A 21,479-nucleotide genomic window follows, 5' to 3' on the forward strand; every position below is an offset into this window, starting at 1 on the left:
AAAATCCCCAAATGACAAGTTAATCTCATTTTCTCTCCTTTTTTTATTTCCTTTTTTTCTTCTTTTTTTTCCCCCTTTTGCTTTCACCCAGATATATTTTAGACTGAGATAGACTTCGCTCCGATGGGCCGGATTTTAGTCCGTGCACTAAATTTTAGTCCGCAGACTAAAAAGAATCCGCGGATTATTGACTAAAAGCGATTCCCTCACTGAGAACTACACTGCAGACGAAACCCTCGCTGAAACAGAAAATCGAGGGGGGCTCACGGCGAAGGGTGAGTCCTGCCGCCTGCCCTCCGGCGGCTTGGGCCCGAGCGAGCGCCGACGGCAGGCCGCCTTCGTGGCGGCGGCGATCTGTCGCGCCCTTCGCCCGCGGCTGCGACCGTCCCTCGCCCTCGGCGTTTTAAAGCGCCGCTGCAGCCTCTCGTGTAGTTCTCGGTGGGTGAATTGGGCAGGATTTCTGGTGGAACTGCGTTGAATTAGGAGAGCTAAAAGACAGGATTTTCGCTTTATTTATTTATTTATTTATTTATTTATTAGTGCGTTGTTCAAACGCGGGGGGGAGGCAAATTGAGAGAAAAATTGAAAAAAAAAAAAGTCAAGGGTGCGACGGTATGAGGAGGAAAAACGCTAGAGAGAAATTAAGGCCATACCCGCATTCCTGAGGTGGTCTGTCCAGTTCCTGAAGCATCCTAAAGCGATCACGTCAGCCAGCAAAATCCATTGGTGGGGAAGTCAATCCAGAATGGAGAATAATCCGCGGTGGCCTGATGCACTCGTAGCTCACGCAAATTAAAAGCAGCCAAATTCAAAATACGGATTTTTATTTTCTCTACAGCACAAATTATAAATTGTTAGGGGTTTGGTTTTTTCTGGAGGAAAAAATAAAGAGTTTACGCTGTGTCTCTGGGAAAGGTTGACAAGTGGGATGCACCTCTGGAGACAAACTGATTTGGCCTCAGTGTCTGTGGACATATATATCCAGGACCAAGGAATGAAAAATCTTTATGATGGGGATTTCAATTATCCTTTTAGTTCGAGTTAGAGTTTTGATTTCAATTTTTTTTTATTTTTTTAGTAAATGCACTGGCATTGGAACATAAATTTAATATAGAAATGTTTCTATACTATGCCTCACCATTGCACAATCAATTTTTTGGCATACACTGTGGTGAAGTTGGACTTGCTGCTATGGAGACTGATGTTTAAAGTTTCTGATTGTATAAACATTTTCTATGTCCCCCACACCATGGATTTCTTATAATATTGGATATATTTTTCCTTGCTGGACTATTCTCTTTTGGATTGACTCCCCCTGTTTGGATTATTTCACTGCATTATCATCTTTAGGACTCGTCAGGAACAGGACATTTCACCTCAGGAGTACGGGTATGTACTTAAACGTTTTTTCAAACTATTAGGCCTAGTCTCGAAAAAAGGCGAGAGAAATGCTAGAAGTGGAAAGTCGGAGTTCAGATAGCGTCCTTGAGGCAGCGGCCAGGTGAATGTGTTAACGCAAGGYGGTAAAGATCAGCCGGGCATAGATCTTTAACTCACTTCAGGTTTTAATCACCACTTAGGCGGGGGGAGGATGTGTGAGGGTTGGGTTTTTTGGTTTTACTTATTTTATTATTTTCCTTCCCTGGTTCTGAAACAGGGTAGACTAAAGTACTTGCCTACTTTGAGCGACAAATTTTTGAGTCCAAATGCAGACTGAGCAGTTTTCAAGCCGAATTTAAGGAAGAGATGTTAGGGTTTCCCTGAGTTGAAAACGAAGATTTTTACGGAGTGGACAAACAAGGATCCTCCTTTTACAGGCGGCAGGTCCGTGACTCTGCCTAATAATTTGCTCAAGATAAGCACTTGTTGTCTTCGCCTCAGAGAGATGGAGGAAAAAAAAGGCTTTTGTTTGTTTGTTTTTTAATCTGCGTAGCAACTGCAATATGAGCTGTCCTGAGGGGGGAAAAAACACAGCTAAGAATAAAGTATTTTCCTTGCACGCTGTGGTAAATCAGGCCTGGTCAAACACCAGTGAAAAAAGGTATAAGGAAAAGACCTCGGTAGTTTTACCTCAGGGTAAAAATGAAGCAACTGTGCTTCTGTGTTTTTTTACCCCAAGACACATTCAGTTATGCTAGTTAGCACGAGGTACAAATTGGAAGGGTTTTTTGTTTTGTTTTGTTTTAGAATTGGAGCCAGTCTTTCATTTTGTTACGGTCAGGCTGTGACTTGGGAGTCGGACGCTTGGGTCCCCCTTGTGTTGTGGTCACTAATCCGGACTCTGGAGGCGACGGGTCTCGGCACCGAAGAGAAAAGCGGCTGCTGCCGCCGCTCCGTGGGAAAGCGCGCGTGGCGCCGGGCCGCGGCCCGAGCTCCCTGCCAGCAGCGCCCGCAGCAAGCGTGGCCGCGGCGTCGAGCGAAAGCCGTTGCTTTCGTGATTCCGACTCTCATGCTAAACTTCCTCCTTCGCTTTGTCCTGCAACAAGCCGGCATGAGAAATAAGCGCTGCTCCTTCGGTACTTGGCTCGTCGACTCCACGAGTCGGGATTCGCTGCCACCCGAGTTAGCGCAGGATGCCTTAGACCTAACTCAGGGGCTCCTGAGCCGGCTGGGCACCAAGGGGAGAAAACTTCCGTTTCTGGAAAAAGTAGCCTTGGTGTTCATGAGAGCATATGTGTCTTTTGGTTTAAAACTTACTTACCACAGTGGCTATGCAAGTTCCCAGTCTGCACTTAGTTAGCATGTCGTGCACTAATTTTGCTCCTTGGTGCTGTGTGGTTTGGGCTCACCTGCACTGGTGCAAAAGCACTTTGGGGATTAGCTCAATTTTTATCAAAAATGCTGACATTGAAATTTAACACCCTCACCGCCCCTCACGCCCTTTCCCCCAGCCTGTATTTCCCCTGTAACGCAGTGAGAGTGCAGTGCTCGAAGAGGCTGCCTAGGTCATGTACATGATTAACTTGCATTTTGCTTTTGATGTATTGAGAGAGGAAGGTTGGGGGTGTGATTTGGGGTGTGTAAAGCTATTCTTGGAGGTTTGAAATACAGCTTCAGCAAAGAACTGCTGTGAACTCCATGTTGTAATCGCTCAAGGTAAAAAAAAAAAAAAATGGAGGGGGGAATCCATTGGGGGAAACAGTTGGTTCTCTTGACACAACTTTCAGCTGTCCTTACAAACACCAAATGTGCAGGAGTTATCCCAATAAATTTGTGGGAATGACTTGCCAGAATAAGGTCAAGGAAGGAGTAACTTGCAAATTAGAGCCAGACATTTCCTGCACCCCACCCTTGCTTTCCTTGTTGTTCTCCAAAGTTGAGCAGCAGCCTCCATAGCAACAATCTGACCTGCCTGCTTGCAAAAGTCAGTGTTAGCAAGGCTTCGTCCACTAGCAAAAAAATATATATAGCGAGGCCCTATTCAATTTTTACATCCAGTGAATCCTGCTCATTTGAACCTTTCTGCCCCCCACCTCACTCCACCCCATATGCATGGCTGATAGCACCTATGTGTTTGTCATGGTTTTTTGAATGAGTTTCCCCCTTCGTTCTTCAAGTTGTTTTTCTGAGTGCGCTCTCATGAAGTCTTCTTGCTGGCATTGCACCTTCACTTGAGTGCAAGTCTTTGCAATTAACCCTTTCTCAACCCCAGGAGCTGTATTTTCCCATCCTCACTGGAGACATTTTGATTACAAACATCAAGTTGTTCCAACCTGTTGGGCAGTGAGAGGTTTAATTGCTCTGACTTGCTTCTGATCGGTAAAGAATAGAAACGTACCCAGATAACCTGTTTCTTCTTGCTTGTTTTTCAGGTCTTCCGGCCCCGCACTCCACCAGAAGCAATTGCGCTATGTAGCCGTCTGTTGGAGTACACCCCCACTGCCCGCCTGACTCCTCTGGAGGCGTGCGCGCACTCTTTCTTCGATGAACTACGGGACCCAAACGTCAAGTTACCAAATGGGCGAGAGAAACCTGCACTCTTCAATTTCACCACTCAAGGTAGTCTGTGAGCATTGAAGATCCGTTCTTTGGGAAGAAGCACTGTGATGATGAATGTTGCCTGTAATGCAAGTGTCAATCCCTCAAAAGTAAAAATYTCCAAGCAGGACTAAGGATATTAAAGAGTTGTAAAACCAGTCATCCAACTCAAAAATAGACAGGAAGGGAGACTTGGAGAAATGAGCTGTGGAATTTTCAGATGCATAGTGCTTTTGATTTGAATTTAGTCTAGGTGTCTGATTGGACAAATAATTTATGTTTGCAATTTAGTGTTTGCAAGCCAGTTGATGGTTCTATGTAAAATACCACAGTCAGTGGACCATGGAGATTAAATTWTCATTTTGAAGATGATCCTGAGCCTTCATAGCTGAAACACCATAGCAAGGAGTAATGCATACCACAGTTGGCAAAGGAAGTTTGTAGTGTTGCTGCCCATTTTGGTTCTGGAAGTAAGATAAATTACAAAGGCCTTGGTGTCTAGATTTATGCGCTGCACAGTTCATATGGCTTTATCTTGACTCAGTAATATAGAAACTGAAAAAATAATAAACAGCTTTTTTATTTGAAGCCGAACCGGTACCAGATTTTAAAACCATTCATGTATTCTTTCACAGAAGTCAGAAATGTAAAGCTAATATCCCTGTAGAGCAGTTTTGCCTGGCAAGATAGAGAACACAAGAAGTAGGGAGTACAAATTTGCTAGTAATTAGCCTTACAGCACTTTTTTTTTAAGTAATTAACTCCCACTTCTCACCTTTTGTGTGAGAATAGATATAGGTGCATTTGCTGTTGGAAGTCTAAAACACCTTTTTGGTTCAGTTAGCTTCAGTTTAATTTTTCAGACTCGTACATGCGGTGCCCATCTGCCAGAAGTGAAATAGAACACTGAACATAGGAGCCATTTTCTTTAATAATAGTAGCTAAAAAAGTAACTGCAGCTAAGTTGTTTCTATGCAAAGTAGTATTTAACCTGCCTGAGCATGAACTTTGTAGCTGGTTTTGAATCACTGTCTTGCAGGAAGCAAATATACATTAATACATGTTTTAAAATTTTCAGGGCATACACAGCTTGAAAAATTCTTTTTTTTTTAATTAGTTTTAGTAAGGCACTCTCACTTGAGAGAAAGCTTGGAGCGGTTAGTGTTTTTAGTAGACTAGCCAAACTGTGCCAACAGTGTCTCCCAGCATTGCACAGGTGTTGCTAGCATTGTGGAAACAGCCTGTGCTTTCAGGTCAGTGTCCCCTGTGCTGGTTCCTACATCTGGTATGAATTTAACAATTTTATTAAAGATCCTACCATGCTATACTATTCAAGAATTGCCCTTTTTCCCCCCACTCTAAGGCCACCTCCAGTAGTGAGGATGGCTTTGATCTCAGTATATTAATATAGTTTCATTCTCTATTCCTTTTAAATGTATTTAGTATTAATTGTTTTTTAGCATGAGGCCCATGTACTACATGAAAGCAAGTTTTTTTTTAAAAAGCCTTGAAAGCTCAACAGTGAGTTCTTTTAAAACTTTGTAGAGGAAAGCAGATGTCTGTTTATCGGGAATGCATCTCTGATTTCTCAAGGCAGTGCAGGAGCTGCTGGATAAACTACCCTAATCCTCAGGAAGATTTGTAGCTCCTATTTTGTCATCCTTCAACCCTCAGTGAAGTGTTGTCTTTGCACATCCACCTAGAGGACTGATGTGCTCTCCCCTTGCACACTGACTTACGGGTATGGTAAGAGAAATTGGTTCCAGCAGAGGAAGTTCCTTCAAATTCAGTAAGGTTTCTGTTACTGGCAGGTGCCAGTTTTAGTACCTAAAAGGGAACGCAGGACAAAGGCTGGCCATTAATGCATTTTGAAATAAGCTCTGTTGCAGATCAGCAGCCAAACTCAAAAAACTAACCAGAGTTTTTAAAAACATACAAACAAAAAAAGAATGAAGTGCTCAGCTCAATRATTTTAATACCTTTGTGATCAGTAAATGTGTAGTGGTAAGTCTTGTGTTGGCAGCAGTCCTGATTATGCCCTCAAGATATGCAAGGACCTTCCTGTCCTCCTGTGACTATTGGAAAGCCCTAGCACATTAGCCTGATTGCACAGATCCCTGTTGAATTTGCCAGTCCAGAGCAGAAATCACAACTGAGAAGTAGATGAGGTCACTGAAAATCAGATGTGGCAATAACATCATCTTTGGTAATTTGGAAGTAGTGAAAGATGCCCTTCTGTTTTGAATGGCATGTTTTTATTGGGCAGTATGAATTTTTAAAGTGTTTTATTTGGCTATATCCAGTTTTCTGACATGCATAAAGTACAAGGTAGCTGCAGGAGGCTTGAAGGCAAAACTGTTAGAAAAAACAACAGAAATCTGGTCATGATGTATTAGACTGATTTTCAAAAATAATCTAAGCATCGTGCCAAACCTGCTGATCTGGACAGTGGTGCTGTTCAGACAGAATCTGGAAAAAAGTGATGAGAGTATATACGAGATAAAGATCATAGTTTCTGACTGACTGCTAGTACTAGTCTTGGAGCGTATAGATGCTTACTTTATTGTAGAGGTGAGATTTGTTGAAGAGAGCTTTATCTGGTTATTCTTATTCTTGCCCGTAAGTTTATCTTAATATTTAAGCCAACTTAAGCCAACCCCAGCTGACTGGGGTTTGAAAAAACGCTTTTTTTTACCTCCTCCAAGAAGCTATTTCTAGTAGTCAGAGCGCTGCATCTCAGTGACTTCTAGACCTGCAGCACAGCTGAACAGAAAGCAATTTTCTCGTAGAAGCTAAATTTTCAAACAATCTGTAAAATGACTGCCATTTGCTAAACATTTTGTAGCAGGTCAGTGATTGTGCTGGATCCCAAAATGTCACTGTTGTGCCATGTTAGCCGTTAGTGAATAAAATTCTTGTGTGATTCAGCACTTCGAATGGGATACTGTGCTGCTTGATGGTAAACACTGCTTAGCTATTGTGTATTTTAATCAGTTAAGCATAAGGATGACTTGTGTTTTTTTTAACTATAAAAACTTTCATTTCTAACCTTTTTCAGTCTGACAGAAAACCTTAGTGCAACCATTTGATTGCCATCCAGCATTTTTTTTTTTTTTTTTAACAGAATATTTCTGCTTAGAGCAAGTACAGGGGGGCAAGAAAGGAAAACTATGAAACTTGTGCTGATTCCAGCAGTCTTCTAGGTTGAGGAGAAACTACTGGAATAACTTCAGTTGCATGGAAAGCTGGTTATTTTGCCAAAGCAAATATGATACAAAACTAATTTTCCAGTGGATTCTGGAAGTATTGAAATATCTAGCATAATTATACTGGAAATGAGCACTGAACTATTTATCAACACAAAATATTACATTGCTTTTGGGGAATGAACTGAAAATAATCTGGTATCCTGGTAAAACTGCAGTGTTTAATTCCTTACTGGAGATATAAACTGTCTGCAAATGTCATGACTGGGTCAGGASAAAGCCAAAGTTGTTCCCCAGGCTGACATGAATGGGAGTGGACTATAGTAAATGGCTTGGGACAGCTGCTGTGTTCTCATCATAGTATTAGAAACTTCATGGGAAATGCTGCGGGAAGATACTGTCATCAAGGCAATATTGGTTGTATTAGCGCACAACACTGAATTTGAAGTTTGATTTAGATAAACAAGCCACAATTCAGCAGTTTGTTCAAATACTGGCTTGAAAATTACAGAGAACAGTGGTGCTCAGTACTTCAAGTGGTCTGCAGATACTGTAGAGCAAGCCTTTTCCTCAATATTGAGACATGTGATCCTCCCAGATGTAACAGCCACAAAGATAAAGAAGAATGAAAAATTGAAACAAGTTGTAAAGCAAAGCTCTTATTAAACTTCAGCCAAAAGAGCTCAATTTACTTTGGTTGTTTCTTGTCCAAATTGATCTGCTCCTTTAAAGGAAGCACCATTCAGAGCATACTGAATTTAAGAAACTTCTTACCGAGAAGGACAGTGTGAGATTTCTAAAGAAGCGGACAATGTTAGCCTTCTAGTCTCTATGCAAATTCTTTATGGTAGCTTCAGAGAAACATTTGTGCTTGCCTTAAAAACAACAAGAAAACCATAAATGTGAAGCTGATGCTGTGAAAGGAGTATTCTGACAATATTATGTGAAAGCATGGGAAGAATCATAATGAAGATCAAAGTATCATTGCAACAATACTGTTCTGTCAGAGCAAGAGCTGCTTTGACCCTGGGAATCTGGCTACAGTGGTGCAGTCAGTATATAGCTTAGCACCAAAAGGTAGCAAATGTTATTTTCTTTCCTTGACATTCTAGCTCTGCTTTTCTTTGGGTAGTGGTCCCATATTATTGCCAATAATGAGCAGATTGTATGTGGATAAGAAACTGTAGGAAAGAATGAGATAAGCAGCAGATTCCCTACAATAGATTTGAGAAATAGCTTTGGAGACAACACTAAAGGAGCAACGTTCTCTAATACAGAGCAGCTAATAGGCAAGACAGAACCCGCATTAAAATACAGGTTTATCACTGGTACTCAATTTTGACTCTGGAGAGGACATACTTCGGTTTGTTTTTCTGTAAAATGGAGGCTGTATTTGTTTCTGTTAAAAATGTGAGGACAAGTATTTTTACAAATGCTGTGAGTATTGAAGTTTTTCTGGAAGGACTGAGTGTGGTTAGATGTGAATGTAGTGTTACCAGACTGGTTCGATAGGTTGCTGATAATGTAGTTACTTCTGTTTGATTCTAGACTGGAACTTGTATTCATAAGTGCTGAAATACAGTCTCAAAATAAGTGTTAATAAGGGACTTGTAAGCAGGTGAGAGCCTTCCCCATCTTGCCTTTCCAGCAGTTCTTATTAATACTTCCAAAGTTAACTTTAAGGAGAGRAAAAAAAAATCAAATAGACAACTGATGCTTTTAGGCCCTAAATTCAAAGCTTATGTTAAAGAAAAACAATACGCTCTTAAAAATGAATCCAAGTAATTAGTGAAGACWATGTACAAAACCACTCACGACATGGTTTGGATTTTTTTTTTCTTTCTTTTTCAGCCCTTTCTATCTGGAGGTCTTATGTTAAAATATGTCTGTTTTCATGTCTCACYCAGATGACCTCTGGAGCTCCAAAAGTTTTCGGTCTCCTCCTTCCCAGAGTTGGCCGTTCACATCCTTTTCACTGGATGTTGCTTTCTCAAGAGACAGTTGCTCCCATTCCTGCAATGAGCAGGACTTGGCTTGTCGTGGCTCTTTCCCACCTTCTGGGAGGCACTAAGCACTCTTGAAAGAGTGCCAGAAGATTGTCATTTGTTGGCCCAGTCAGCCTTGCCCCATTATATACTAAGTTTGTAATCTTCCTGTGCTTGTGGTAAAGATGCCTGTTTCTCATTATGATACATGTTGAAGCTATATTTGGAGCCTAAAAGACATGACTCTCTTTCTTCAGCTGATGTCTTCAGAAAGAATGGTTGTATTATTTTGTTGTCTATTTAAATTACCCAGCAAACCAACTCCATTTGCCTTTCCCTGTGCTTTTAAAGGAGATGCCGTCTCTCCTTGGCCTCAGGGAGGTCACCCTGAGATTGGACTTGGGTTCCTGGAAAGTGAAGCTTGAGTGAGCCAAAGAACTGAATCCCTGAAGCTCTTGGAGCAGCTGTGGCGGCTGCCTGCTTGCTGAACCAGTGTCTGAAGCAGCACCACTGTTGTTATCAGCCTTCTCTTTCAGGCTGATTGCAAGTGGGTTTGCGAAGGGAATCTTTCTGATTCTCAAAGGGAAATAGCATTTTTTTTCAGGCTGTTTCCAAGGAACAGGCTCGATTGGTTCTTTGCTAGCTCCCAAGCCACTTTCTTTTCCTAAGAAATAATTCCTGTTTATCACTACTTGTAGTTTTGACAGTCTTGCTCTGGAGGCTTCCTTGCCAAATATCACTGTGGTTTCCTCTTGCTTGTAGGCAAAGAAGAAAATGTAACGTGACCTTCGGCTGCGCGGGCATGCATTTCGTCCRAGGTTACAGTTACTGAGGAAACCCGAGGAGTTAAACCTGCATGCGGGGTTCTTGATGATGATGAGCTAACTCTGTTTGTTCCYCCTCCCCTCCAGAACTGTCAAGTAACCCATCTCTGGCTTCGATCCTCATCCCTGCTCATGCCCGGAATCAAGCAGCTGCTTCCACCCCTACAAATGCTACAGCAGCTTCAGGTGAGAACATGCCCCCGCCTGCCTGCCTCCTCCCTCTCTCTTCTCCCTCGCTTCCTCTCCAGTCACGTCCCCTCTCTTACCCGCCTGTGAGTCACGGAGACCCTTGAGGGTAAAGGGGAAGCAAAGAAGGAAGGGTTCATCGCAGCCTCCTTGTATACTTGTTAGATTAGCTGCAGCCACTTGGGCTGCACTGATGAAAATCCTAGGCTAGGTCATTTAGAGTCCATGTTCTGATGTGGGCTTTGTCACTCAGACTTTCACTATAAAAAAACAAAACAAAACAAAAAAACAAACAAACTTGCTTGTTTTCTAATGATCCTTGTGAATTGGTTTGCACCTAATTTCTTAGCTCTCAGCAAGTCTGAGATAAATACYGACTTTGTTAAGCATGGGTGAGTTTGTGATGGCTCAGAAGAAAAGAAATGGCCGTATCAGTAAACATAGCCTCTGTGGAGCGTGGATGGAGGGATTTTTTTCCCCGTCATGAAAGGCATTAGTGTTTACAAAAGTGTTGCAGGGAACTCAGTGTTAGTGTGCTCACTACCTCATCTATGTAGCTGCAGTTGCTTGCTCCCGAGTTTGCTCATGTCACCTTTGGGCACGAGGTAGATGCTTTGGGGTTTTATCCAGCACTGAGCGACTTTCTTCTCTCTCTGTCTCTCTCTCTCTCGTTTCTGTCAGAAACCTTTTAAAAGCTCACTGTTGGCCAGTGGCCACACCATATTGTGTTAGGTTTCTAATGAGAGCTTGAAAGCTGAGCAATATCATTTGGGAGACTCCCAAAGAAAATCCCAGGTGCTGCAGGATGTGGCAGAGGTGGGTCAGTAGTACGTGGCACTCTTGCTCTGAGTCAGTCCTGAGTCAGCACACTAGCGGGCTGTCCCGGGGCCTGGGCAACCAGAGGCAAACTAAAATGGGTGGGGTTGTATCCGTATCTTGTATGCACATCAATCCTGCTTGCAGAGGGCTGTGACTCCCTTTGGAGGCCCAGGGTGCTTAGTCAGTGGAAGACAACTGACTGAGGAGAAACTCTATTATAAAGGTATTCCTGAAGCAGGCAGGAAAGCGTTCACAGGTTGATCTGTCAAAAAATAACCTGGATTGTGATGTGCTCGTTGTAGCCTCTAACCACCGCTGTACGGAAACATTTTGGTAGTCCAGGTCAGATGGACACAACAAGCTTCAAGAATTAAGCTTCTATCTGAAAAACTAGTACCAACAGAAAAAAAGATGTAGCCTGTGCAATTTATGTGCTTTGAATTTAGGAGAAAAGCAAATTAATGGTTTTAAGACTTAGTGTATTTGTTTTGAACTCTTGGCAGCATTTTGCAGATAGTCATGTTCTCTGTTTCCCTTTTACGTACATCTGTTGCTCAACAGCAGGAATGAGGAGGAAAAAAACRGACAAAAGTAGTAAAAATGATTGAAGAACTACAAAATAAAAGCATTGAAAATAATTTTAAGTCCTCTCAAAAATACTGTTTTAGTTAGTGTCCTTTTTGTGTCCTTCTGAGGAGCTCTCTTTTCCCAGGTGCAACAGCCTTAAGGAATGAATTGGCTTAAGAGAAGTCTCTTTTCACCCAGCACCTTCCAAGAGTTCATGTGAGGGAAAGACACATTAGGCTAAGTCCTTCGTATAAACAGTATTAAAAAAAAAGCCTTATTGATGTCAACATTTTTAATCCATCTGTTAGCAGCCACTGTATTGCCAAGTTTGGACCTCTTATTCCTAGTTCAAAAACAAACCAAAAAAAAAAAAAAAGCTTGCAACTTGGAAAGCACTTGTGAAATTAAGCTCAGTAGTGGATAGTTCGCGATTTTGGATTTCTGCTGCACAGCTGTTCTGCTAAACTTGGAGCTGGTCCTTTGTAATTTCTTAGGTGATTGGGGTTCTCACGACAGGCAACAGGAATTCCATCAAAGTTGTGACTTTAGGATTATATCCTGTATGAGATTATGTTAATCTGTTTTGCTTTGCATGCTGATGCTGCACTTGGCAACAGAATTTCTTAGAGTGGATCCTGTCTTCCCTACACCCTGCCCATCCCAATAAAATCCTAATTCTTAAATAACACTTAAAGCAGCACTGGAGTAATGCTGCCACCTAACACAGGGCAAGTTGATAGATGATGCTTTTCTGCCAAATGTTTGCTCTTGTGAATGAGCAGTGCAAGTACAAAAACTGCTTTTCCGGTGGTGATGACACAGCAAAACATAGATCTCAAAGCAATTAAAAGGGCAAAACTATAATCTGCTTCAGTAGTGTGTTACTTTTGTCTCCCTTTAGCAAATAGAAGTGATACTGAAGTTCATGTGTCTGCTGCTGTGTTCAGAGCAGTCGACCTGCTCCGTAAGCTGGAGGCACAGGCACTTGCACTGGAGTGTGCAGCTCCGTCACGGCAGGTGGCCCAGCAAGGCCTTTTTTACCAGCCCATTGGTCATTTACTCAGTTTTCTTAGCTGTCACGTTGCTGCACAGCAATGTCAGGATTTCAGCTTTGTGACCAGGTATAAAATACTGCTGCTTATCATGCACCTTTTTCGTATACAAAGCCGGGTCAGGAGTAGAGAATAGCCAGAAAAATAGTATCTGTTTGTCCCAAGTCTAGCGAAGTAATGTTTGTTGAGAGAGGTAGCAGCAGTGTTGAGATGGAGAGACTGACTTTTCAACRTACTACCTAAACAGACCAGATTTCGTCCAGCCAGCAATACTAGYCCATAAGCTAATGAGCGTATAACATGGTGCAGATCCGCACAGCTTTTTTTCTTTGTGCCTTTTAAGAGAGAGTTTCTTTTAGCTTTCTTTCCATTAATATGACTTTATAAAAAGACTTCTGTAATAATACTGTCCCCTTGTGTGTGTAGTGCATTAAAAAACAGAAAGGTTGCATATTGGCACCAGATTCGACTTAGTTCTGTGGATTTCACAATCAGTTTTTTTGTCCAGTTTCTCTAGCGTTTATTGAGACCATGAATATACCCAATATACAGATGGTATTATGGATATAATTGTAATCATAGCCAGCATTTAATTTTCATCCTGATCTAACCCAGCTTAGCATCTGGATTGGCGCAGTTTACACCAGAGGAGATTCTTCTCTTTGTTTTTGTGAATGTGTTTCATGCATTACTTAAATGGTGATATCTTTGCAAATTGAATTTTTCATATGACTGCTTCACCTGCACTTTGCCTGTTGATCAATCCTTCCAAAGAGTTACTTTAACAACACAAGGTACATGGCTCCCTTTTAAAACCCACAGAAATACGTATGTTCAAGCCAAAATTACAATGTTTAAAAGTTATCTGAAGTGGGTAATAGTTATTAACTGGTAGATGTACAGTGGTGGTTTCAATAGCTCAATGCAATGTTCATCCTGGGATCCTGCTGTTATGTGCAGGGGAATTACTATATTTAATTTTTGAGTGTTAAAAAACGTTTGTTGTAAATTCCCTCTTCTCTTGAGGCATAAAGATGGACTCACTGCGCTAAAGGAAGCTGGCTTTGCAGTGGGAGTGTGAAGCCTGGCTGCACTGGAGTTAGTAAATTCAACCAAATGCGACAAATTCTCTGTGACCTGGTGGTGTGTCTAAAGTCAAGTGGAAGAAAAGCAAGAGGGGAATTAGGAGTTCATACTTGAAATGCTGTGATAGTTATGCCAGCCGTTGATAAAAATGCCAGTGCAGCTTTATTCACGCGGATGCTGACTGGATCTAGCTGGAGGAGGAGGATGGTTTCATCGCCACACAGCCTCAGCATGCGAGGTGGGAGCGTGCACACTGGGTTGGATGCCTGTCTGTGTGTGTGACTACATGTTTTTCTTCTTAGATCAGCCAGCAGYAGTAGTTACCTGTCCGCTAGTCAGTGTTAGGTTGGGAAAAGTGTAGCTGCCATCTGCAGGGGAGTCATGCCCACAGGGGAYGCTGGGGTCATTTTCTTACACATCCTGCTGTGTTGTTCCCTGCTAATCCCAAATGAGATTGTGTGCCTGAACTTTCAGCAACAAAAGAGCTTAGATTAAAATTAATGTTACCTGCCGATGTGGGGCAGTTAAAAAGACACCAGTACTCTGTAAAATAAGGCTTAGTGCATATAYAGTATTCCCACTGAAAGAATTTTGAAAGACTTTAATTCTTTATCTAGGAGAGAGGGCCAAGCACTTTGCTTGTGCTTCTGCAAGCTCAGCACAGAGATGAGTCCGTGACAGTCATAGGAATAAACCTTGGCCATTTCTGGCTTGCCAGTTTTGCTCTCGAGGCCTGAATTCCTACAGCCAGAGACATGATAGGAAGAGTGGGCTTTTCTGCTTTCCCTTGTGTCCTTGGTTGTCCTGTGAGGACCCTCAGACTTGCGGTCTGTTTCTCCGCATTCCTCTRCAGATGAGCAGTGCAGTCTGTCAGCAGTACAAGTCCAGCCAGCTGTTGCCCTGGTTAGYGGGAATGGGCTTGCTTAGGCAGAGCTGACATCTGGCTTTCTCCAACCAAAAACCTTCCCTTTCATTTCCAGTGGCTTTCTCGGGAGTGCTAGGTGCCCTGCCGGGAGGCAGGGACATTCATTGAGTGGAGAAGCTGAACTGAAAGAGATCCTACAGGGAGGAGAGATGACTTCCCATTGATTTACCTCTCCCTTTGAAAGCAGTTTTAGACATGACCAATGCTTCAGCCCCGACGTGACTTCTCTCCCCACACATGCAGAGGTGTCAGGTGGCAGTTCACAGCAATGAATCAGATGAAGCTCAAGCCGCAGGCCGCGGGCAGCAGTGTGTTGCAGGTGTCTGTCCCGTAGCAGACAGCTCCGTGTCAGCTGGGAGGCTTCACTTCCAAACACCGCTTCCATGCGAGCACAGGCGATTGCTTAGCAAAGCAGATGTTTTAGCAACATCTGCTGAAGGCCTAGATTTTCTTCTCTTGTGCCCAAGTACCAATTCCTCATGGTGGGAAGGAGTAACCAAATGTCCAGAGACCGTGATATTCCAGTTACACTTTTTCCAGCATGCAGGCAAAGAAACATTGGAATAAGCCCCTTTTTTTGTTTCTTAAATGTGCCGTTGATGGGGAGGCAGAGAACAAGCTAGAGTGGGAAAATACTTCATTTTCTTGCAGGTTCCAAGCCAATACAATCTAAAGCAAACTCCATGCTCTGTTCCAGCTTGAGTAGACTTCTATATATTATTGTGAAAGCCCCATGTAAATAGGTTTGGACCATGTCACCATGTTTAATTCCTTTCTTATCATGCAGAGTATATATTTCTCAGGAGCTCTCCTATCAGAATGATGACAGAAAAGGAGCATAGGTTACCTGAGATGGCCTCCCCTCCCCCTCTTTTCTTTTCTTCTTCTTTTTTTTTTTTTTTTTTTTTTTTTCTTTTCCTCTGCTTAATAGCAAAGTAGTGATAATGGTTTCAGCCTCTGCTGTGTTCAAGAATAGATGATGAAAAGGCATATTTCATTTCAGCAGATGAAATACAAGCACTTTCTGTACACGCACAGAGAAATTCTCTGCCAACTGTGCAGGCTCCAACTGGACCATTCGCATCAGGCATGCAGATGTTGCATTCACTAGTTAGCATTTATCCTTACCTGAAAATCGATCCGAAACAGGCACAGTGAGGGTTTTAAGTATGGAAACTATTAGCCGTCTGGCTGGGGCACTTGGGGGTTCTGTGATCTTTGGTCCGCATGCGTGTGTGATGTGGGAGTAGCTCCTTCAGGGCAACTTTCCTTGTAGGAGAGTCTGTCTCTCCTGTGCAAGCCTGGCTTTCCAAATCACGTTGGTACTGTCAGTGCCTTGACTGCACAAGCTGGCTTTATTGTGGTATTTGAGGGTGGGGAAGGGGGGTGGGGAGGGTGAAAATATTGGGGGGAGGGAGTGGGAAACACTTTCCCAGAATAAGTCATCTGGCATCCTCTGCACACAGGAGAATTTCCCTTTCCTCCCACATCYTACTCGTGGCATTTCCTTTTCAAGTAGGCATCATCCTCTCTTCCCACTTGTCCCTTCTAGTCCTGGATGCTGCTGTTTGTTTGATTTCCTTTTTATCTATTTTCTTGCACTTTTTTGTTGTCTCTATATATAGTTAGTTAATTTATTGCTCACCCAGTGCTAGCTTCTCCATTTATTTCATTGCCTATTGCTTTTGGCAGTGCTTCCAAGGATGGTCAGTTCAGCATAGCTAGAGAAGAAAGGGATTTCCTTAACAGGTGAATGTAGAGCATTGCCTGGCTGCGTTGCTTAGCAAGCTCTCCTGCGCTGGGGAAGTCTTATTACACCCCCACCATCATGCAGTTTTAATTTGTCCAGCCTATTACWTATGTTAGTTTTACTGTCTTTCAGCTTGATGTGAGGAAATTGTCTTTTGTGAGCCCTTTTCCCTGTCTCTTTAGTGTGCTGTTTGCCCAGTCCGCCCCTTTCTTTACTGAGATAATGTGATTTTTTTCCCCCTGCTGCAGTGCTGATAGCTTTGCAGTTAACCTTACTTGAAGAGGAAGCATGCGTGGTGGTCTCTTGTAGGAAAACCTCACTTAGCATCTTAGTATCTTTTCTCCAGCATTTATTCTGTTGAGTATTTCATATCTTTAACTTTTCATCTACTTTACTTTTTGCAATTGTGTTAATGGGCTACTGTATAGGATGGTTCCTGATAAAAACAATGCCTTCCCCCCCCACCCCACCCCAGACCAATTCTTCTTATGTTAAGAAAGAAAGATTTTTAGGGAAAACAGCAAATGCATAGGGTTAATTGGCCATCGTATTGTTCTGTTTTTCTCAGTACGTGAATATTTATTAACAGCTTGGTTCTTATTTTACTCTACTCCCAGCCTTATTGCAAGCCTGCCGTGTTTTGTTGGAGCGTTCTTAAACACTTAGTAACAAACCGGCTGAGACTCTCCAAGGGCCTTTGCGCGTTAGCATGAAGCCTCTCCTTGGTTAATCAACTCTCTGTCACAGACTGAAGCAGGTCTGCTTTTCCGTTGTACGGCAAATGAGAACATAGTGGCAATCAGTCGCCTGTCGGTATCTCTTTGCAAACTCTGCGTGTGTTTCCTTGGACTGTCCTTTGACACGTGCCCTTGCTCCTGTGAATCCCTCTCTGCGGAGCACTGTCTCTCCCAGAAAAGAGGTGATGTTTCAGATTATTTGCTACAGAGAACTGATCCTCTAACAATGTTGAACACTTTTGTAAACCTCATTACTGGCTTCAGGCCTCGATGGTAATCTGCTTCAGCAGCTCAGGGGGTGGCAGATCCAACTTTGGTTGAGCAACACAGAATAAAGCAGTAGACTTGAAAGATGTTTTCTGAGGCAAGTGCACGAATTGCACATTAACAGACAAGCTGTTTCTGCTGGGGAAGCAGGCTTGTGGCTCTCGTTGTCTATGCCYGTTCGCATGACTAAAAGATGGCCTTCTTACATGATGCCCTGAGAGTATAAAACTTCAGCACCAATGCAAAACCATGTAGTGGTCAGGGATATTTATGTATTAGCTGTGATGATGCTGTTGTACCTTGTCTTGCAGTTAGAGTTACTGGCATGTGTCATGGGCTCCTGGCACACTGCAGTGTGTGCATTTTAGGTTCAAAATCTGCTCAGTTCCAGCAGTTCCAGCCTGCAGCCCTCAGCCTTTGAAACTGGCTTTTTGCAGCACCTTGGTCCTGTTTAATGATCATCTTCCCACCCTCTCCCCAGACTGACTTGTGCCATCCGCACCCCTTGAGACTGGGAGAACACTCTAACAGAATCAGTGCATTGGTGGGGCTTGTGGGTTTCCTTGTGTGGTAAATGTCATCACTGTTGTTCCAAATGTCTGTATTTTGGAGGTAATATTGGTTTTCTCCCTTCCTCTTGCCTGTCATTTGCAGATGTTAATGCAGGAGAACGAGTTCAGACCAATAGTGTAGCTACAGCATCAGCCTCCAACTCCACCTGAACCGGTACCAAGCAGCCAGCTGCACAGGAAAAATCACCAGTAATTTGAGTCTTGCTCAGCAACACTGGTCACATTTGGAAAGAAAATTAAAAAGAGGAAAAAAAAACCAACAAACCAACCAACCTGTTCATTTTAGTGTTCAATTTTTTATTATTATTATTGTTGTTCTTATTTAACCTTGTAAAATAGCTATAAATACAAACCAGTTTCATTGTATTCTCACTTTGCAGGGTGTCCGGGGCAGGGGACTAGGTGGGGGGAGTAGGGAAAGCGGAGCAATACAACACACCAATGTCTCTCCCCTCGACAATCTCTTCATGTTGGAAGTTTGCTGTCGTGTACTTCAGAACCAGGACTCTTGCCTCATACCCTCTCCACAACCGAAGGAAGGAAGAAAAAAAAAAGCGAAACAAAAGAAAACCCACCCCCAAACCTCATTCTCTGCTGAAGTTCTTTTTTTTAACCTCTTTTTTTATTTTCTTTTTAAGTGAAGTTTCAGACTTTGATGTAGTGCACAGCTTGAATTTGGTCAGGAGCTTAGCAGGGGTCATTCGGCGGAGCTCAGCGTTCCTCGTAAGCGAATCCATATCCTAGGATGTCTGAAGAACTGCCCTGGCTCAGCAAGGGCAGAGGGCGACGTGGTAGGAAAATAGGTTGCCTGGGGTTGGGGGGGGGAGGGAGGGGGGTTATCGTGTGTCTAAGGCTTGAACCGCTAGTGGCGGACTTTCATTTTCGGGGGGGCCGGGGGGGGGGGGAATCAGTGCTAGCAACGAAGAAACTTGCAGCTTCATTATGGGAAAAGCCTGTCAGGTGGGCTCTATATAATATAATACACACACATGCACGAAGGCGAGAGGTAGCGCTACAGGAGCAGCTCGTTTGCTTTGCCCCAGCCCCTGCCCCTCGCGTCAGGGCCCTGCGGAGGAGCCCAGCGGGCAGGAGGAGGCGGCCGCTGCCTCTGGCCTTCGGCAGAGGGGAGCGGACAACCAAAATCCTCCAGGGGGGAGGGCGGGCGGGAGCCCAGCTGGGCTCGGAAAGGGGGTTGGGGGAAAGTGACCGCTGTGAAAGCATTTTTGCGGTTTCCCGGTTTGAACAGGCTTCCCTTTCCAAAGGTGCATACAGGAAAAGGACACCAGGGTTTATAATGTGAACTGTAACAGTCTACTGGTTTCTTTTGTAATATTTTTTTTTAACTGCAGTTTTAACTTGCAGAATGCCACAGTCTATGATAGTTCTAATTTTAAATCCGCAGCTAGAATCTGTATTTAATTTCATCTTTTTTAACCTCCTGCTTTTTTGATCTCTATTTATTGATGCGTGTCACAGTTGCCATTATGTTTTTACATTGGTAGAATATTAATAAAATACACATCAGAGTGCTACCAACAGTAATTTGTACCTGCTGACTTGTAGGAAAGCTGGCTATATATGAGTGTGTGTGTGTGTGTATATATTATATAAATACATACATGTATACATAGATACAATATTGCTTTTTTATTTTGTCTACGATCTCAAAACAGTCTGATTGAAGCATGAGATGAATGTTTGTTCTAGTCCATCTGTTCAGGGTTTGAGGTTTATCCCTGTAGTGGTGAGTGGTGTAAGAATCAAAGTCCGTGTTTCTGAAGTCAAAGCAATATTCCTTGGGAAAGGGTCAGGTGAGGGATAGGATACAGCTGCGATAGAGAACTAGCCTTTGGAGACCTGATCTTGTCGCATACTCGAGGTCGGTGTCCGCTTGGGCCTTACACTCATTCAGAGAAACTCTAGTCACCTTGGTGCTTATGAGCTGCTATTTCGCCTGTGGAGCTTTAAGGCCGTCACTTGGTTTTCTGACACGTATGGAGCTTCGCGCGGCCCAGGAGGAGCCGGCCGCAGCGGCTGGGGCGAACGCGGCCGCTGCAGGGCAGCAGGGGTTTTGCTCGTGAGCTCAAGCGTGTTTCCTCTTGCACGTCCTGTCCCGTTTGTGTGGGATTTTGAAACTGTCTCTTAGCAGCAGCCCGGGAGCGGATAAAAGCCGCTTGCCTTCTCCATCCTGCTGGATAAACGGTGCGTTTGGCGGAGGGAGGAGCTGTGTCAAGAGGTGAGCRAACCCCTACCGCGAAACTCGTACGCCCTTACTTCCACCCCTCACCGGCCTGCTGTTGGACAGAAGCAGAAGTTTTAAAGCAACTCTAGTTCGGTTCTGGCTGATTATAGAGGAAAACGCACCTACGTTTTAAAAACGCACGGCTTCCAAAATCTGGATACACAGCACAGCGAAAAGGCCTGGGAAGCCCCTTAAGGGAAGAGCTCGGCCAGCCTGCGTCCCGCCAGGTAAGTCACGGGGCTCGGCTGAGCCGCTGCTGCAGACCCGTGCGGGAGGCTCCAGCAGCAGGACAGGGGCAGGGTATGGGGCTGCTTCCCAGACGACACCGCTGAAGCACWGGCTGTAGATGCTCTTCTTTGGAGGCAGTAAATTACCGTTTTATTATTAAAAAAGTAATAATAATAACAAAGAATTGCTGCTTGTTCTAGGAAATGTGGCTTTTTTCTCTTTACCTTTTCATTTAAGACTGGTGGAGGAGAGTTAAGAGCTTTTTCTCGCTGATTTTGTGGATGTGCAGGCGTCTGTGTGTCTCGTGCGTGTGTTAGGTGGGGGGTGGGTCGAGGGGGGCCCGGCGGTTTTATTTTATTTTTCTTCAAGGATCATGGCAGGATCACAAACTCTTTTATACAAGTTAGATCCAGGTCTTTGAATAACCTTTTTTGTAAATAAGAAAAAAAAGAACAAAAAAACAAAGCTCCTCACCAAATTCAAGCTTGTACATTATTATTTTTGGTTGTTTTTAAATTTTGAGTTTTATTGTTTTGTATGTAAATATGTGGACCCAGGAACTGTTATTAATGAGCAAAAAGTTACCGTTCAGGGCAGTGATTCTGTTTAATAATCAGACAAAATGTAGACGAGCTTTTTAAAGCCATATAGTTTTAACTCTGTACAGTAGGTACCGGCCTGTATTATTGTAACAATAACTCTAGCGATGTATAGTGTATCTATATAGTTTGGAGTGCCTTCGCTTCCATGATTTCTTGGATTTTATTTCCCTTTTTTTTCCTCCTTTATTAACGACGTCTCCCACACGAAACCGCATCTTTGCTCCCCTGCTTTCTAACTCTTTGAGTGCTGTAAGGTTTCAGTGATACCATGATCAGTAGTTGGAAATGAGAGGAAACCGCGTTTGTAACTCATTTCATTCGAGCCGTGGCTTTGCTCTGGGTGTCTCGAAGTTGCCCGTCCTGCCCTGTCGTCCCCCMCTAGCAGTGCCTGGTCGCGTCTCCCACTTGCCCTCTGTCGCAGCGAGTAGCCCCGTGGCTAGCAGCTAGGTTTGA

General features: G+C 43.4%; 1 protein-coding gene across 3 annotated transcripts in view; it reads left to right on the forward strand.

The window, feature by feature from the left end:
- GSK3B (glycogen synthase kinase 3 beta) overlaps nt 1-18,309 on the forward strand; it is a 154,485-nt gene extending 136,176 nt beyond the window's left edge. Inside the window, exons 9-12 of one of the 3 annotated variants that reach the window (XM_085324659.1) lie at nt 1,351-1,389; nt 3,813-3,999; nt 10,081-10,179; nt 18,037-18,309. In XM_085324659.1, coding sequence (XP_085180785.1) covers nt 1,351-1,389; nt 3,813-3,999; nt 10,081-10,179; nt 18,037-18,104 — 393 coding nt within the window. In that variant the 3' untranslated portion in view covers nt 18,105-18,309. Of the gene's footprint in view, nt 1-1,350; nt 1,390-3,812; nt 4,000-9,931; nt 10,052-10,080; nt 10,180-18,036 lie in introns of those variants that run through there. The other 2 variants (XM_085324661.1, XM_085324660.1) reach the window with 2 other exon arrangements.
- The last annotated feature ends 3,170 nt before the right edge of the window (nt 18,310-21,479 follow it).

Source organism: Rhea americana, unplaced genomic scaffold (genome assembly GCF_003343005.1).
Source record: "Rhea americana isolate MKP2758 unplaced genomic scaffold, rheAme1 scaffold_92, whole genome shotgun sequence".
In the NCBI taxonomy this organism is placed as follows: domain Eukaryota; kingdom Metazoa; phylum Chordata; class Aves; order Rheiformes; family Rheidae; genus Rhea; species Rhea americana.